Source organism: Misgurnus anguillicaudatus, chromosome 17 (genome assembly GCF_027580225.2).
Source record: "Misgurnus anguillicaudatus chromosome 17, ASM2758022v2, whole genome shotgun sequence".
NCBI lineage: Eukaryota > Metazoa > Chordata > Actinopteri > Cypriniformes > Cobitidae > Misgurnus > Misgurnus anguillicaudatus.
The window spans coordinates 23,201,906-23,218,765 of NC_073353.2; the positions used below are offsets into that span (position 1 = coordinate 23,201,906).

Genomic DNA, 16,860 nt, shown 5'->3' on the forward strand with positions numbered 1-16,860 from the left:
GCTGAAGTTGATTGACAAGCAGTACTAACACAGCGGACGCTCGCAGTATTCCACTGCTCTGCATATTTTTGTTTTGAGTTTAGTGTGTGCGTTGCCTTTCCCTGTGCGCATCATCAGCTGAGCACCAAAAGAGTGATTTCCCTAAAGAGTGATACGTGAGAGCTCTGTGTCTTTTTAAAGACAGCCACTCTCTCGTATATTCGGAGATCAGCGTCCTTTTCAGGATTGCTTTTCGTCCGTGCGATCTTGGATGTGAGAGGTATAAGGGTTCCAGTTACGGTCACGAGCGCTGTCTTCATGCTTGGGCATCAAGCACTCTGAGGCTGCGCTCGTGGAGAGTTTTTGTTCTCTCTGTGAGAGCATAACCCTCTTGGATTGCGGAGACGACTGACGTTTCTACGGGAATGCTGTCCGCGTCTTTGCAGTGCTGACACCGCCATGGTGCGGCTGTCAAGCGCTCGCATGACGCTCTTCGCATCACTACGCTGAGGAGGACGGAGGATGCGTCCTCCACCTACCGGCCTTTCATCCTCAGCCGGTTGAGGTTCCGGTGGAGACGGCAGAGTCGTGTTCTACGATGTCTGCCGAATCCATTGGACCTCCTTCTGGTCCCGTTCACTTCTGCAGCATCAGAGGGGTGTCCAATTTTTCCTCCGAAGTGGAGTCGTTCCGGAGATGGTGGCCGTGCCCGCTCGAGCGGCGGTAACGGTAGAGTTGGAGGGGTTAACCCCTCTCCGCCCGAACCGTACCGCCCACGTGATTGGTATTTCGGAGCTGCTCGGGCCTCTCGGTCCTCTGCTCCTGTGCCTTTCTTTCCGACGGCACGAAGAGCTGACGTGGTTTGCGGCCATCCGGTCGTTCAGCTTCAGCTTTCACCCCTCACCACCCACACCAATGGAGCCGCTAAGGGCAGGGACCCTCCAGTGGAGCGGGGGGTTGCGATGCAGCTGCGTTCCTGGAGGGACCACCCAACCCTTCCCTCCCGTGTTTGTAGATAGTCGTCCGGTTACGGGCGCTGTCCGTCAGGCATGCGGAGAGGCGGCTTCAGCCCTGCATGCAATAACGTTGCTACGGGTTCACCAAGGATTTACGAGGGAGGCCGCGACCTTCAGTCGTGCGATGTTCACGACAGTGGTTCAAGATCGCCACCTTTGGCTGTGTCTGGCTGACGGACGCAGGCGAGAACAACTTCTTGAATGCTCCTGTCTCACAGACTGGCCTCTTCGGCGAGGCCGTGGAGTCGTACAGCTCCGCTGCGCAGACTGAGGCGATCTCTGTGGTCATGCCCCGGCGAAGGAGAGCTGCCCTTGGTAAAAACCACCACGCCGGTTCCTCAGTCTGCCTCTCGCCGTCGGCGTCCTGCGGCGACCACCTCCGTTCCCCTCTTCGGACCCCATCTCGGCAGCGCGGGGGGAACCGGTCGTCAGCAGCTCGCCCCGCCCGCTTAGCCGCTTCCCGTGAGATCGGGAGTTTAAGTGGCCAGTAAGCGGGCGACCTGGATTGGCAGAGGATCACTCTTCAGGAGACGGTGATTCGCTCCTTCCCCCGATAGAGGGTCGGGTGGAAAATTCTTGGTTTGCATATGTTCCACCGGCTGTTTAGCCGGTGCCCACTAACCACACACAGAGTGCATTCCTCTTCCCTCTTCAGGTCTCCAGAGGATCGAGAGAGCCGTGAGCGGGCACACACCAGCTCACCCTACCTCTCCTCTATCGCCAGCGGGTGTTCTGAGGAGTCCGAGCCCTCCACTCTGGAGACCGGACCACCAGCAAACCCGTCGGAGTCTGCGTCCTCAGCTGAGGAGACCGGACGACCGTTTCCCTCAGCGGGCTCAGGTCAGTGTCACACACACACATACTGTAGATGCTTATGCTGTCACGGCAGACGCACCGGCAGTCCCGCCTGTCCCGCCTCGCTGCCCCGCCGCGGGTACACCGGTAGTGTCGTTAATTCTCCTCGTACGGTGCCTGGGTGCTTGGCTTCAGTTCCCAGCCCGTTTCGTTGGGTTTTACGCACGATCCGCCTCGGTTACGAAATACAATTACCGGCACAACCCCGAAATTCTCGGGCTTTCGTTTCACTATAGTGAAAGTATCCGATGCACATGTACTGCGTGCATAAGTCGATGTCCTGCTGGCGAAGGATTATCGAGCCGGTCCCTCTTACCGAGATGATATATGATGATAGGGTTTTTCCAGCCTTTATCTCATAGTACCCGAAATACCCGGTGGGTTACGATCGATTTGATTTACGCCCGGCTCTACGGAGGTGGTCTTTTTGGATGATAACGCAGAGGCTCGTATTTCAATATTCAGATCGGTTGCAGCTTTAGACCTGTAAGACGTGTACTTTTGTGTCCATCTCCCCTCGCCTTAGACCGTTTTTTCGCTCTGCGTCGTGGGGTGGGCATATTAATATTAAGTACACCATTCGAGCTGTCTCTCTCTCTCCGTGTCTCCATGAAAGTGTTAGTCACGGCATTAAAATATCAGAGAGAGAGCGTTGTTCGCATTCTGCTTTATTTACGTTGACTTATAATAGCCCGTTCTTGGCAGACGTGCGCGAACACAGAGAGTTAATGCTTCGGCATCTCGCTCGTTTAAGTCATCAGGTCGACTGGGAAAGAGCAACTTTGCCCCGTGCAGAGGATCCTTTTTCTCAGTATGGAATTAGACTCGATCAACTAATTGGCGTGTTTTACAAGAGCGCGCAACTAGTCAGTTCTGACTTGCCTCGGTTTAATTCGAGGGAAGTACGCGGTCCCTCTGATACAATTTCAGAAGCTCCTGGACATATGACAGCATGCTGCAGCCGTGTACGCATTCCTTCCAGTGAGCTTTATTGCGCAGACACTGTGCAAAGTCAGGCAGGACGAGGAGAGCCTTTTTATTAATCGTCCGTACTGGACGACCAAGAATTGGTTTTCATAGTTAATGCTCCTCGCGACAGCCCTCCCTGGCGGATTCCCCTGAGGAAGGACTGACTTTCTTAGGAAGGGGCACATTTGGCACTCGCGCCCCGACCTGTGGATATCCATGTACGGTCGTTGAGCGCGCGCAAGGTTTAGGTGATTTATCGCAAGCGGTATCTAACACCATCTACGCGGTTCGAGCACCGTCCACAGGACGGGCTTACGCGCTTAATGAAACCTTTTCGTCACCCGGTGCTCTTCGCAACGCGAGGACCCAGAGAATGCCCTTTAACATTATGCTTTATATCTTTAACATGGGTTAGATGGTAGGCTGTCCCTCCGCCATTAAAATTGATATTGCCGCTATTTCTGCTCATCACTCACTTATCTACGGCAGATCAGTTGGCCAGCATGATTTAATTATTACATTTTAAAGAGGCGCTCGCAGGCTAAACCCCTCGCGCCCTCCCTCTTTTTTCCTGAGACCTGTCCATGGTGCTGAAGCCTTCAGGTCTCCGATTTAGCCTTTGCAGTTTGCGAGTCTGAAGTTTTTATCAATGAAAGCTCTGACCCTGCTAGCATTGGCCTCCATGAAGAGAGTAGGAGATTTACATGCATTCTCTGTTGACGATTCGTGCCTTTAGTTTGGTCCTGCTGTCTCACTGAAGACCCAGACCAGGCTACGTGCCCAAAGTTCCCACCACTCCCTTCAGAGATAAGGTGGTGAGCTTGCAAGCGTTGCCTCTGGAGCAGGCAAACCCAACCGAGGCTTTGTTGTGCCCCGTACGCGCACTGCGATTCTACGTGGTCCGCACGCAAAGCTTCAGGACCTCAGACCAGCTCTTTGTTTGTTATGATGGCCAGCAGAAAGGGAAAGCTGTCACTAAGCAGAGGATGTCTCATTGGATAGTTGATACTATCGCCCTGGTTTATAATTTGCAGGGCATTCCTTGCCCCTTAATTTGAGAGCGCACTCCTCTCGGAGTGTTGCCTCATCTTGGGCATTAGCTCGTGGTTCCTCGCTAACAGACATCTGTAGAGCTGCTGGTTGGGCGTAATACGTTCATTAGATTCTACAATGTTCGTATCGAGCCTGTATCCTCTCGTGTTCTGTCCTCACCAGGGAGGACACGGAGAGCAGACTCGCAAGTCGGCTTGCAGCCTCCGACTGAGGCTCCAAATTGAGTTTCAGTATGGAAGGCTAACAGAGCAAAAATGCGTAATGGTTTGATTTGCTCTCTTCACTGCCTTGACAGCCTTTGTTGCGGAGCATTGGCTGTCAGCCTTTCACTAGCTGTATTCTTACGAACCTACGTGTTTGGCCAGGGCCCACATTGTGTCCCAACGGGTTCCTTTGTGAGTATTATTCCGTGGGGTTAATCCTACCAGCCCACGTTTCCCTTAGCAGAGCACTGCTTTGCTTACACAGCCACGGCTGTCATTTACCTCAACTACGGTTGACTTTCGCCCACCAATAGCCCTTAACGGGGCGGTGGCTTCCGCAGCGTCCCTATACCGCTCAGATAGGGCGCTTCCCAGTCGCTGGCACTACTGTGGGTTAAAGGAACATCTAGTGCCCGGCCTTCTGCCTTAAAACCTAATTCTCCTATCCTTAAGTGGAACCGGAGGGCTTTATGCAGACACTGGAAGAGGTCAGCCCCTAGTGGCGTTTTAGTAGGGTTTCCCAATTCGTCGGTCACGACGTGACGTCGTAGTGACCGACTGAAAGGGAACGTCTCGGTTACGGATGAAACCCTCGTTCCCTGAAGGAGGGAACGGAGACGTCACGTCCCGTCGCCACAGGTGCTGCCACCTTCTGTTTAGGCCGGTCACCTTCCGGCTTTCTCAGCGAACAGAAGCTGATTTCCCTATTTGCACGTGCGGCTTATATACGCACCTGGCGGGGCGGCGCCAGCATTATGCAAATATCTCAATGCCAAGTTCATTGGCGTTTTAGTAGTATTCGAAGCAGATTGGTCTCTCTAAGCGAGCTTCCAATTCGTCGGTCACGACGTGACATCTCCGTTCCCTCCTTCAGGGAACGAGGGTTACATCCGTAACCGAGACGTTTTTGTACAAACACCCATGTGAATGTGACTTCTGCATTTAACCCATCCCAGCGAGTAGTAAACAAAAGCACTGCAAGTCATGAAAACACATATCGGGTGCAGTGGGCAGCTAGCATTGCAGCCCCCGGAAACAACTGGAGTTAAGGTGCAATGCTCAATGGGCACATGTCACAACCTGTCAGTCGTGAGACTCAAACCTTTGGGTAACAAGCCCGACTATCTAACTACTAGGCTGACTGTCCCAAATTAGATATACAAGACTAACACAATAACTAAGGAAACTCTAAATGTATACGAATGGCTCACTAATAGTGAACTTTTTTTCATGTGCTATTTGTGTTGTTCTTTAATCTGAACACGTTTTATCAAGTTGACATGTCTAATCTAAACTCCTTAAAGAATTCAAAGGTCAGGCTGTTAAGTGTAAACATCCACAAAACCTTTATGTTGCTCACAGGGTGCTTTGTAGTGAAAAAAAAAGGTTTTACAAAGTATGTGGCCCATCAGAACGTGTTTTTAACTGTTAAAGGGGACATATAATGAAAATCTGACTTTATCCATCTTTAAGTCCTATAACTTGGGTCCCCAGTAGGGATGTCAAATTATGCAATTTCCCATATTCGATGATCATTTAAATTAAAGAAAATCGAATAATTGTAACAATAATAGTGCAATAAGCCATTACAGCAGTGGCATATAGCCAATGACATAAAAGTGTGCGTATAAATGCCAGCTTCCTCATGCGAATTAAAAGATTTTATTTTGTCTAAATAACATGCTAGTGGGATTGTAAAATGAGTCAATTAAGTAGGTGTTTTGATAAAAATCATCAATTTAATCTCGTAATGAAATATAATGACTAATAGACACAGTAAACTCTGCCTCGTAACGGGCACTCCGCACAGTCGGATGAAAGTCCGTGCGTCCATGAGATAATAAAAGTTTCATTATCATCAAGTATTATTTTTCTAGTTGTTCAACTAGCTTTCTGAGTCGTTAATACACTGTTTGTTGTAATTATATCCAAGAAGCACACGAAGGGCAATTTTCCCATCGTCACCTGCGGCGTATTTTCAGCAAAGATGCTTATATTATGAAGACTTCAACCTTCCATCAGAAAACCCGCAACAGTGTTTAGCATGTAGCGCCTCAGCCAATCAATAATGATGATCAATGATATATGTTGCGGGTGTTCAAAGTGTAATGACAGTCAGTTACAGTTCACATTTAACAGTTTCTTGCCAGAATTTAAGTTTTACATTTAAATCTGTCTATTAAAAACGGCTTCTGGTCTCCTTTCCTGTGTATAGCTGCGTTGCTATGCTAATCTTGTAGGCTTCCCTGAAGAGGGTCTTTGCTTTCATTATCCTACCCGTGTTTGCATTTTTGGCATCGGACCTTCTCAGATCCACTGCGGATGCCATTTCGTTGTGTTAGCAGCCAGCCTCATCTTGAATGAGGTTAAAAAGCCCAGGTGTGTGTTTGTCATCAAGCATAGTTTGTGATCATGGCTAGATTAACTTCTTCGCTCTTGTTTAATTTTTTCACCGGTTGTGTATGTGCTTTGCGCAGGCGCCGCACATGTGCTTGCTTTTCCGACAATCGTTAAGTTTTATCGATTTAATTTTTATCGACAATTAATCGAAGATTGATTAATTGTTAACATCCCTAGTCCCCAGTGCTTCTATCAACCAGGAAAATGTGAAAAAGAGCAACCCAGTAACTTAGTTTTGGTAGACCATTCTCCGCAAGCATGTGAAAAATAGGTAATTGAAATTTGGCTCCCCTTGTGATGTCAGAAGGGAATAATATTGCCCCTTAATCTGTACTAATCTGTCCAACCACAGCATTGACATTTAGTCCAGAGATCAGCTCATTTGCATTTTAAAAGACACAACTAAAACAGCATATTTTTGCTCACACCTACAAAGTGTCAATGTTAACATGCTATAATGAATTATCTATATGGTATTTTGACATAAAAACTTCACATACGTACTACATTTATTTTACATCTTAAAACAGTTGTCCTATCAATCAAATATTGAAGCTTGAGTGCTCTTGAACCTTTGGTTTATTTTACATAAATTTTTCAACTTAAAAGAGTTGTCCTGTCAATCAAATATTGAAGCTTGAGTGCTCTTGAACCTTTGGTTTGCTGGTAACTGTCATATTAGCAGAAACTTTAAAGAGAGAACGCTTGCTTTGAACTTAATTGAGGGTGAGAGGTGCACAAACACGCAGAAGACAGTGAGTGTGTGCAGTTTTCGGTTATTCCGAGCCACTGTAAACTTCTGTCATCACAACGGTAAACCTTCCTCTCCTTAATTCGATTTGACAATAGAAAAAACACAAATAATGTTAAGCGCTATCCGCTCAGAGTTTACATTTTTACAACTTCAGGCACTCATAGTGCTCCAGCAAAATGTGTGGGGTTCGGCGCGATTAAACAGTGTGCAAAACACTCATTCCCTAGAAAACAATTCAAAAAAGAAGGTGTTCTGTGTGATCGGCCCCTATGGTAAGAACAAACTATTTTTTGAATAACCTTTGACTTAAATGGTTCTTTGGGCAACCAAAAATGGCTCTGTTATGGCATCACTGCAAAGAACCCTTTCACAAGTGTTATTTGTAAGAGTGCAGTGTGATAATGGGTCAAAAGAAGGTCTTATCAGTTTATCTCAATCACGATTTTGTAGTTTTGTATCCTTCCTTATTCTCATTCCTTTCCTTTTTTTCTGTATCTCTCACTCTCTCTGCATTGAATCTATCATTTAGGTGACTGACAATCGGGTTTCCATAGAGACGGTGTTTAGGTAAACACAGTTTGCACCAGCGTGCCTAAGAGACAGATGCAGTGAGAGACAGATGATGACAAGGAAGTTTAGTTGTGCTGTGTTAAGAGGGAGGAAGGGAAAATAAGACAAGGAAGAAAAAGGAGTTATGAGTTATCGCATTCTAGGAATTCTAACATCTGGTTAGTGAGAGACTGTCCCATGTGATTGAATGTTATTTGCATCAATAGCTCAGTGTTGTAATGATTCATGTAATGAAATCAATATGAATGAAAGTGGAATCCAGAATAATGCACCTCATGATAAAGTGTGCACGCACAATATATCAATTTACATAGTCTCATTTTTTAAATAATATGATGTGTTTTGAGAAGTCAACATGATATTGAAATTTTAAGGCATTTAAGGTATTACTTATATTGTGCATGCTTTATGAGAAGGGCTGGGCAAAAAAATAGATTTTTCGATTAATCTTTTTTTTTTTAATGTGGTCGATTCAAAATATATTCTCAAAGAGCAGAATCGATTTTTTTTTCATTCTTATTTCCGCAAACATTTAACGTAAGATTAACATTTATCTAATTACTAGTCTTCTTCACTAGATGTCACCCTCTTTTTTGCCTTGCGCGATGTTACCAAGAGGTGAGAGGCAATTTATTAATTCAGTGCTTAAAATGACGGTTTAAGGTGCTTCATCGACGTTGATGCCACCTTCACATAAAAAGTCAGAGGTATGGAAGCATTTTAGATTTCGCAAGCAAGACGACGACGATAGTGTTGTGGCTTTTAATTTCTTTTTATTAATTACCCACTTGTAAACTGCTGTTCACTGTTTTTTATTAATATAGTATTTGTATTAAATCTGTATTCATTGAGTTGAATCGAGAATCGAGTATAAAAACGGATCCGAGAACAGGAATCAAAAATTGAATCGAAATCAAATCGATTTGATAGCTTGTGAATCGAAATCGATCTGGAACATCTGAATCGATGCCAAGCCCTATTTATGAGTACCAGTTTGTTCCAAAAAAATCAAGAGTTGTGTCCCAATTCAAAGGCTGCGACCTTCGACGGCTGCATTCTAAGACTTATATTGCGTCACAACAGTGGTGCAGGCTAGTAAGGCCGTCTCAATTTAAAGGGTGCTTCAAATGCAAGCTCCGAAAGGAATCCTCCAGGCTGCAAAGGATAGAATGAATGGATCCGTCACAGCGAGGCTATCTCAAGATTTATTGCATGCCTGTAATGCCTGAATATAACGGCTGGATATTTTAAAATAAACATTTAAAACGTTTGTTAAATTAAGTGTGTATTTGGCAAAAAAAAGTTTCTCAATGATTTACTATTATAAGTTATGTTTGGTATTAATATTATTCTGTGTACATTGTTTTTATTTCTATGGTTGATTAATTTGATATACTGTTGGCTAGTTTAATCTATATGAACGTGTCACATATTTTCTGGTATTGTTATAATGAGATACCCTTCTGACATTACAAGGGGAGCCAATTTCAATTACCTATGTTTACCAAACCTAAGTTAAACCTAAGTTTTTTCACATTTTCCAGGTTAATAGAAGCACTGGGGACCCAATTATAGCACTTAAACATGGAAAACGTCAGATTTTCATGATATGTCCCCTTTAATTAAAAGGCACCAGAATACAAGAAAATGGCATCTACTCCAGTAAATGTTTTGGACCCACCCATGACACCCATGGCTCAGTAAATCTTTATGTATATTAGGGGTGTCACGATTCTCCAAATCCTCGATTCGGTTACATTTTCGATTCTGATGTCACGATTCAATTCGATTCTCGATTTTTAAATGAATTTTTTAAGACAAAAAATTATATGCCTTTATTATTATTATTATAGTTTCACATTAACATGCACATTGCGTGCTTTTCCTCATATGGGGGTTTGTGGGCTTTACTTTACACGGAGAGCTTGTAAAGAGAGAATTACTTCTTGCATGCCGCAGATAGACTTAATGCGTGCGTCTTGACTCCTATTATCTGAAATAAAACCCGTGTGTCATAAGGAGCTGCGCTTCTGTCTCACATGCACGCGCTCTCGCATCTGTCCAAAGTCTAAACATAAACGAAAGTAATAATCCTTACGTATTTGTTCAGTTTTATGCGTTTCATGCGAGCTGAGGCAAACTACTGTATACCTTTTGTTTAAAATATAACCCGCTGCATCTTGGCGGCTCTCTCGTGCACGTGCAGAGAGCTGCGCTCTGTCCGAAGGCAGATCACTATAATCCTGTTTATGATATGCATTCAAGGAGTTGTAGCAATACATCCCTCGTGTTTAAAACATAAATCGCGTTCCGCTGGATGGATGTTTTTAAAGGCACTTCTGAGAGTTTATTTCCCCCCGCTTGGCAAGCCGACCGGACGTGAGATGGGGGGCGTGGCAGCATCGACAATCCCATTTTTTAATTCGAAGTTCGAGGTTGTGACTTAATTTCGATCGATTTCGATTTAAAATCGAAATCGTGACACCCTTAATGCATATAAGCATCAGCAAAATCTATATGTAAATGTAATCAAAGAAAAGAAAGAATATGTCAAGATGCCCTTGAGGATGCACTTGACCTTTAGTCTCCTCATCCCACGCACCATCATGGGAAGGTAGGTAGAATCCTCAAAAACACATGACCTGATTCCTCGGGTACAATTTTTATCCTCTTTACAACTTATTACAAACCTGTACTCAGACCTGGCTCACTTCTTAAATTTGGCATCCAGTCAAATTTCAAATGGCTAAAAAAGACTAACCTTACATTTTTTTCTCATAACTAATGAAAATTGGGTTGTGGAGGATGATCCATATTAATTTGAAAGCCGTCTGCAGGTACTGATACAACATACAATAGACACGGAAATAAACAGAGATAGAAACGTGGAAAATAAGCAAACCTTAAGCATGTAAAAAATGTTCCTCAAAAGTCAAACTTGACTACTTTCTTTATTGTTTCAAGCAAATACACCAATGCCTCTTTTGTTATTCAAAAGCTGATGCAGTGTGTGTGCATTAGAAAGAGAAAGAGAGAGTGAGAAAGAAAGAGAGAGGGGGGTGAGAGTGAGAAAGAAAATAAAATTTAGCTCTTGACACGTCTGATGGGAAATAATGGCTGACTGCATTAGCACCACAAGACCAAGAGGGAGATCGGCTCTTGACCTAAACGTATTCTTGTGAAGAGCTGAGAATGCATTTATAGTAGTACACACAGGCTCCTAAAATAAAAGATATAAACACGCGCAGACACACTCTTCCCTCCTACGTGCTTTCTACATATGCTGCCTGAATATGTGGTGTAATATATGTGTGCCTGCATGTGTGGGTGTGTGGTACCTCGTTGATGAGAAACTGCAGTTGAAGGACTGCCGCCCCGCTCTCATGCTGGCAATGGCAATCCACTCCTGGTCGTCCCAGACTGATAACATCAGAGTTAGGGAAAACAGGACAGTAAGAAGAGGATAATAACAACTTTACACTAGCTAAGGAAAGTCAAAATTTAAAGCTTGTGTAGGCAAATACTTTATGGTTAGATTGACAGACAGACATTTTATTGATCTGTGAGACTGTGTGTGACAGACAGAGAGAGACAGAGAGAAAGAGACACGCGCCAAGACTGGGACAGGCAAATACACTCATGAAGTGACATTAACACCTTTCACTCCAAGATCAGCTCACACTGTTTTAAATAGATTCCACTGTTGGAATCTGCTGATTAGGAAAGAAATAATGATTTTTGTTAGCACCACACACACAGACACAGAAATCGATCAAGAGAGCTGTGAGAAATCAGATGGTGGGAGTGGAAAGACCATGTTGCCATTTGTCTCTTAACTACACGCAAGCTGACACAAGCACACACAACTGCATCTGACCTCTTCAAAAGACAGGAAAACAAGTTATTTTAATGCTTTACTTAATGCTTTTTGTAAGCTTATCTGTGCATAAAGTGTGGTTGTGTAAGTGTGAATGTGTTATACTATATGGACATGAGGGGGATCTTAAAGGGACACTACACTTTTTTTGAAAATATGCTAATTTTCCAGCTCCCCTAGAGTAAAACATTTGATTTTTACCGTTTTGAAATCCATTCAGCTGATCTCCGGGTCTGGGGGTACCACTTTTAGCATAGCTTAGCACAATCTATTGAATCTGATTAGACCATTAGCATCATGCTAAAAAATAACCAAAGAGTTTCAATATTTTTCCTATTTAAAACTTGACTCTTCTGTAGTTACACCAGACCGACAGAAAATTAAAAGTTGCGATTTTCTAGGCAGATATGGTTAGGAACTATACTCTCATTCTGGTGTAATAATCAAGAACTTTGCTGCAGGAGGCGCAATGATATTACGCAGCAGCCAAATATATTCCCCTTAGTATTTTTCAACAGCAGGGGACTATTTTCAGGCAGTGCGTAATATCATTGCGCCCCCTGCAGCCATGGTAAAACAGTCCTTTTAATTGTCCGTCGGTCTTAGTACACAATGTAACTGGAGTGGAGTGTCCCTTAAGGCCTGTTGAAAAATTTGTAATAAAATGAAACGACAGATATTGTGGGGCCCACATGTCTGTGACCACATTGAAGTCATTTGTTAATTTTTTCATTTAGAAACGCCATTCCTACATCCATATCTATATAGGACCAGTTCATCTATACACAAGTTGAAAACATACTACCAAAAAGTATCTGACACTGATCGGATTCATGAAAGTTGTTTGGCTTTTACTGATGTTTTCTTTTACAAGGTCCAGGATGCTTTGAAACTGATACCGACTCATACGAAAGTATGAATACATTTTTATTTCAAAAACCACAACTACCTCAACAGTTGAGGCTTCTCCCAATCCTCTCATAAAGAATTTATTGTACCCATAACAACTGTTTTCCTTTGGTTTCTTTGTGAAATGTAAAGCAACAGCAAGTTATCTACATCCATCACTGTGCACGCAAGCTTACAATTAACATGTTATCAACCATTGGTCTGGACGCTATAGTTTATCTTTATAGTTATCGCTCTTAGTTTATGCTACCATATTGTAATTAGCATGCATAAGCCACACTCACTATCTCCATGAGAGGTATACACCCCTCCCGTCCTTTTACGAATGGTACTCTAAGTAAAGTGTGTCTGTGCGCACGCGTGCAGGCATGTGTTTTGAATAGGAATCGCTCATACATTATAAGTAATTGTTATATGTGCATGACTGGCCCTTAATTGTGCTTGATTCTATAATTTTGGCAAATATACACAGTACACACACGTGGAGTTTAAAAGTGCCGGGGTAGAAATCATCTCTGAACACACACAAAAACATCCCTATTAAACAATAAGCTTCATATAGCGAATATTCAAACGGATTATTAATAAGATAAATCCATTCAGGCTTAACGTATTCCTACAGTACAACAATACATCACTCTAACAATGTCTTCCCATGCACCACCTTTTTAATCTTGGTTCAGAGGATTTTGAGGGTTTCTAAAATGTCTTGACAGTTCAAGCTTTTTATATAGATTAAAGAAATTTTTTATGAAAATCTTGTCTTTTAATGTTTTAGAATAACAGAATTATTATGTATCTGCCTTTCCTTTTATTTTATGATATTCATCATGTTTAAATCACATGTAATTCTGCTTTTTGTCAACATGCAAGTTATATAATATGCCATAAACAGCTAAAAAAAAATTATATTAAAAATCTCTGATCATACTGATTTTCAAGCCACTTGGTATTACAAGATATAGTTTTATACAAAGGGCCAGATTTACTAAACATGCAAATTAGGGTACGAGCGCAATTCCAAAAGAGTGCAGATGGGAGTGGTAATATATGCAGGTTATTTACAAAAAAGCTGCAAATTAAACAACACCGGCGCAAAAGCTGATTTTCATAATGACCTACGCAATCTACTAAGAGCAGCACAAATTATCTCAGGGTTATGCCCCTCAGATACAGGTGTTCTAGCCTGATGCACTTGATTTCATCACTATAGACATAGCAGCTGAAAATTTGGGGTGTGAAATCCCAGCTAACGAAGCCATAGTACAAAAATCAAGGTTTACAAGAAGTTTTGAAACACCTGGTATTGTGTGACGACTTCTAGTGACTCCTCTTTTATTTCCTCCACCAAATAAATAATAACATGGCTTGGCAAACAATAAATGTTAGATAATATGTTCCTCTAATTCTGTGCCTTGTACTATGCGCTCTCTGACTGCGTTGCTTGAATCATATAAAAACTCTCCTCCCAAAATGTTTTGCCTGAAAGGGAAACTCCTAGAAATGCTTTTGCAATAAGTCTGTCGCAAAAATAACTAGACCACACCGTTTCAGCGCTAATTATCCATGGCGCGTATTTAGTTAACCCCGACAGCCGTTATTTAATGCCAAAATGATGGTTTGCGTTGGCACAAGCTGTTAATAAATCTGGCCCAAAGTGTATTCTGGGCTTGGCAGGCCAAAGACCAACCTCAACGGACGTTTCTCAAATATTTTATAGGGGCAGTTTCCCGGACAGGATTTAGATTAATCCAAGACTAGGCCTATATAGGACATTTAAGTAGTTTTTACCAACAAACCATGCAAAAACAATACTGGTGTGCATATTAAGACAAAACAAGGGGACTGATATATGTTAAAAAACGTCAGTGCAAGATTAAGGCAGCTCAAACATGCATTTTAGTCTGGGATTAGGATAAGTCATGTTCGGGAAACTGTCCCATAAAGTTTACTATTAGTTAATCGCAAGTTTTTGTAAAATGCTTATGTCTTGTGAATGTAATGAAATAAACCAGGCTTGATGACGTATGCAGCCTGTATATGCGACTTCCGGAGGATGGAGCCTTCTGTTTGAAAAACGGCCAATATCAATGTTAGTCACAGGAACACGAGTTGTACAAATCTTCTGAAAGGAATTTTAAAAAAGGCCATTGAGACGTGTTTTGGTGGTGAACGGGTCATTAAAATGATGTTTCTATAGTAAGCCAGGGCTGAACAGAGGGGCGATGCATGATCGATGAAGGAAAAAGAGAGAGATGAAAAGAGCTAGGAGGTGTTGAATAGAAAGGCTGGTGACTCAGACCCAAAGAAGGGGATGAAAATACTGAGGTAACAAGAGTGTCAAAAAGGCAGGAAGTCAAAGAGAGACATGAGTCAGAGATAGAGAAAGTGAGATACCGACTGTAGAGAGAGAGAGAGAGAGAGAGAGAGAGAGAGAGAGAGAGAGAGAGACTTCGGCAAGTTTCCCAGTGAGTAGGAGAGGGAGATCACTCAGGGGGTTGAAGTTTAATGGTCAATGTCATAAAAGCCACATACACTACACATACATGCAATGAAACATTTCATCCCTAGTGATCTGGTATTTAGCTTTTGTCTGCTATGTTGCACAGTTTATGCACATCTACAGTATACACTGTAGATTATAGATTTGCGAATCAATAGATGTTGTCTTTTCTTTACATTGAGATTGTTATCCATTTTATCTGCTTCAACTTTTTTTAGCTTCCCTTGCATGCTTTCATTTCAATCTCATGCATTTTCAGCTTCATGCAATCAATAATATACTTTTATTACACAGCACTCTAAAATGCTTGATTATTCTGATATAACAACCGCCTGAAACTAATAAGTTAACACACGGTAACCCTGATGCTGTGAATCATTTTTACAGATGAATTTTAACTCATAATAATTTTATCTCATCAATTAGGAGAAAACATTTCCCTGCCAATGACGCTTCCCTGACAAGTACAGTAATCTATAATTCCGATAGTATACACTAGGGGCACTCTTACCCAATTTATAAAAAAGCTGAAGCTTTAACTAATATTACAACATTGTAAACACAGTGTATGTTTTGCTTATAGTTCTGAATCTGATCTTTAAAGCGTAACTAAACCACTGGTCAGAGCCTGACTCCGCCCACTGGCAATATTTGAAAAATGCAAGAAAAGTGGGCAGATCCCAACGGAGATAGAGGGGACGAACTAAGCTCGTACCAAGTGTGTGGTGAGATCGTAACAAGGGTGTGGTGAGCTTGAACCTGCTTACGTCACGAGTCATTTTTTGGACCCAACATCCAATAGGAAAATTCAACTGCAGTAGCCACCGTTTAACCTGAAGAGGGTAGCACTCAGACGTTTTTACACCATATATTGTAGTATTGAAACACTTTATATCCAAATGTCAAAAAACTTTCTAAAATCAATGAACGGCACTAATAAAGCATCATTCTTACAGATCATTAACTAAAAAAAGTTGGTTTAGGGTTCAGTTACTCTTTAACAAAAGCTCAAAATTTGGTATTTTAGAAGAAACCTAAGATTATAAAAAGAGTACAAATGAAGATAGGGTGAACCTTTTGTCATTTTGTTTGTTTGTTTGTTTGTTTGTTTAAAAGCAGAGTCTGTTCTTTTATTTTAAATATATTGTATGTAGGGCTGGGTATCGATTCAAATGTTCCAAATCGATTCGATTTCGATTCTCGCTTCAATTTTCGATTCCGATTCTCGGGTCAGTTTTTATACTCGATTCTTGATTCAACTCAATGAATATAGATTTAATACAAATACTATTTTCATAAAAAAAAGAACAGTGAACAGCAGTTTACAAGTGGGTAATTAATAAAAAAATTGAAAGCCACAACATTATCGTCGTCGTCTTGCTTGCAAAATCTAAAATGCTCCCATACCTCTGACTTTTTATGTGAAGGTGGCATCAACGTCGATGAAGCACCTTAAACGCCATTTTAAGCACTGAATGACTAAATGACAGGCTGGCCTCTCGCTCCTTGGTAACATCGTGCAAGGCAAAAAAGAGGGTGACATCTAGTGAAAAAACTAGTAATTAGATTAACGTTAATCTTACGTTCAATGTTTGCGGAAATAAATATGAAAGAAAAAAACTATTCTGCTCTTTTAGAATCGATTTTGAATCGACCACGTTTAAAAAACGATTAATCGAAAAATCAATTTTTTTAGCCCAGCCCTAATTGTATGTGTGTATACTTATAGAAGAAATTTTCCGGGAAGATGTTTTTGTGAAACTTCTGTGAAA

At 42.2% G+C, this 16,860-nt stretch overlaps 1 protein-coding gene across 13 annotated transcripts in view; it reads right to left on the minus strand.

Annotated features, from left to right (window-relative positions):
- The window catches only part of stxbp5l (syntaxin binding protein 5L), a 177,626-nt gene that overhangs the window by 97,106 nt on the left and 63,660 nt on the right, over nt 1–16,860 (minus strand). For all 13 annotated transcript variants that reach the window (XM_073855180.1, XM_073855179.1, XM_073855181.1 and 10 more), the window contains exon 3: nt 11,138–11,219. In XM_073855180.1, the coding sequence (XP_073711281.1) occupies nt 11,138–11,219 (82 nt within the window). The remainder of the gene's footprint in view (nt 1–11,137; nt 11,220–16,860) is intronic.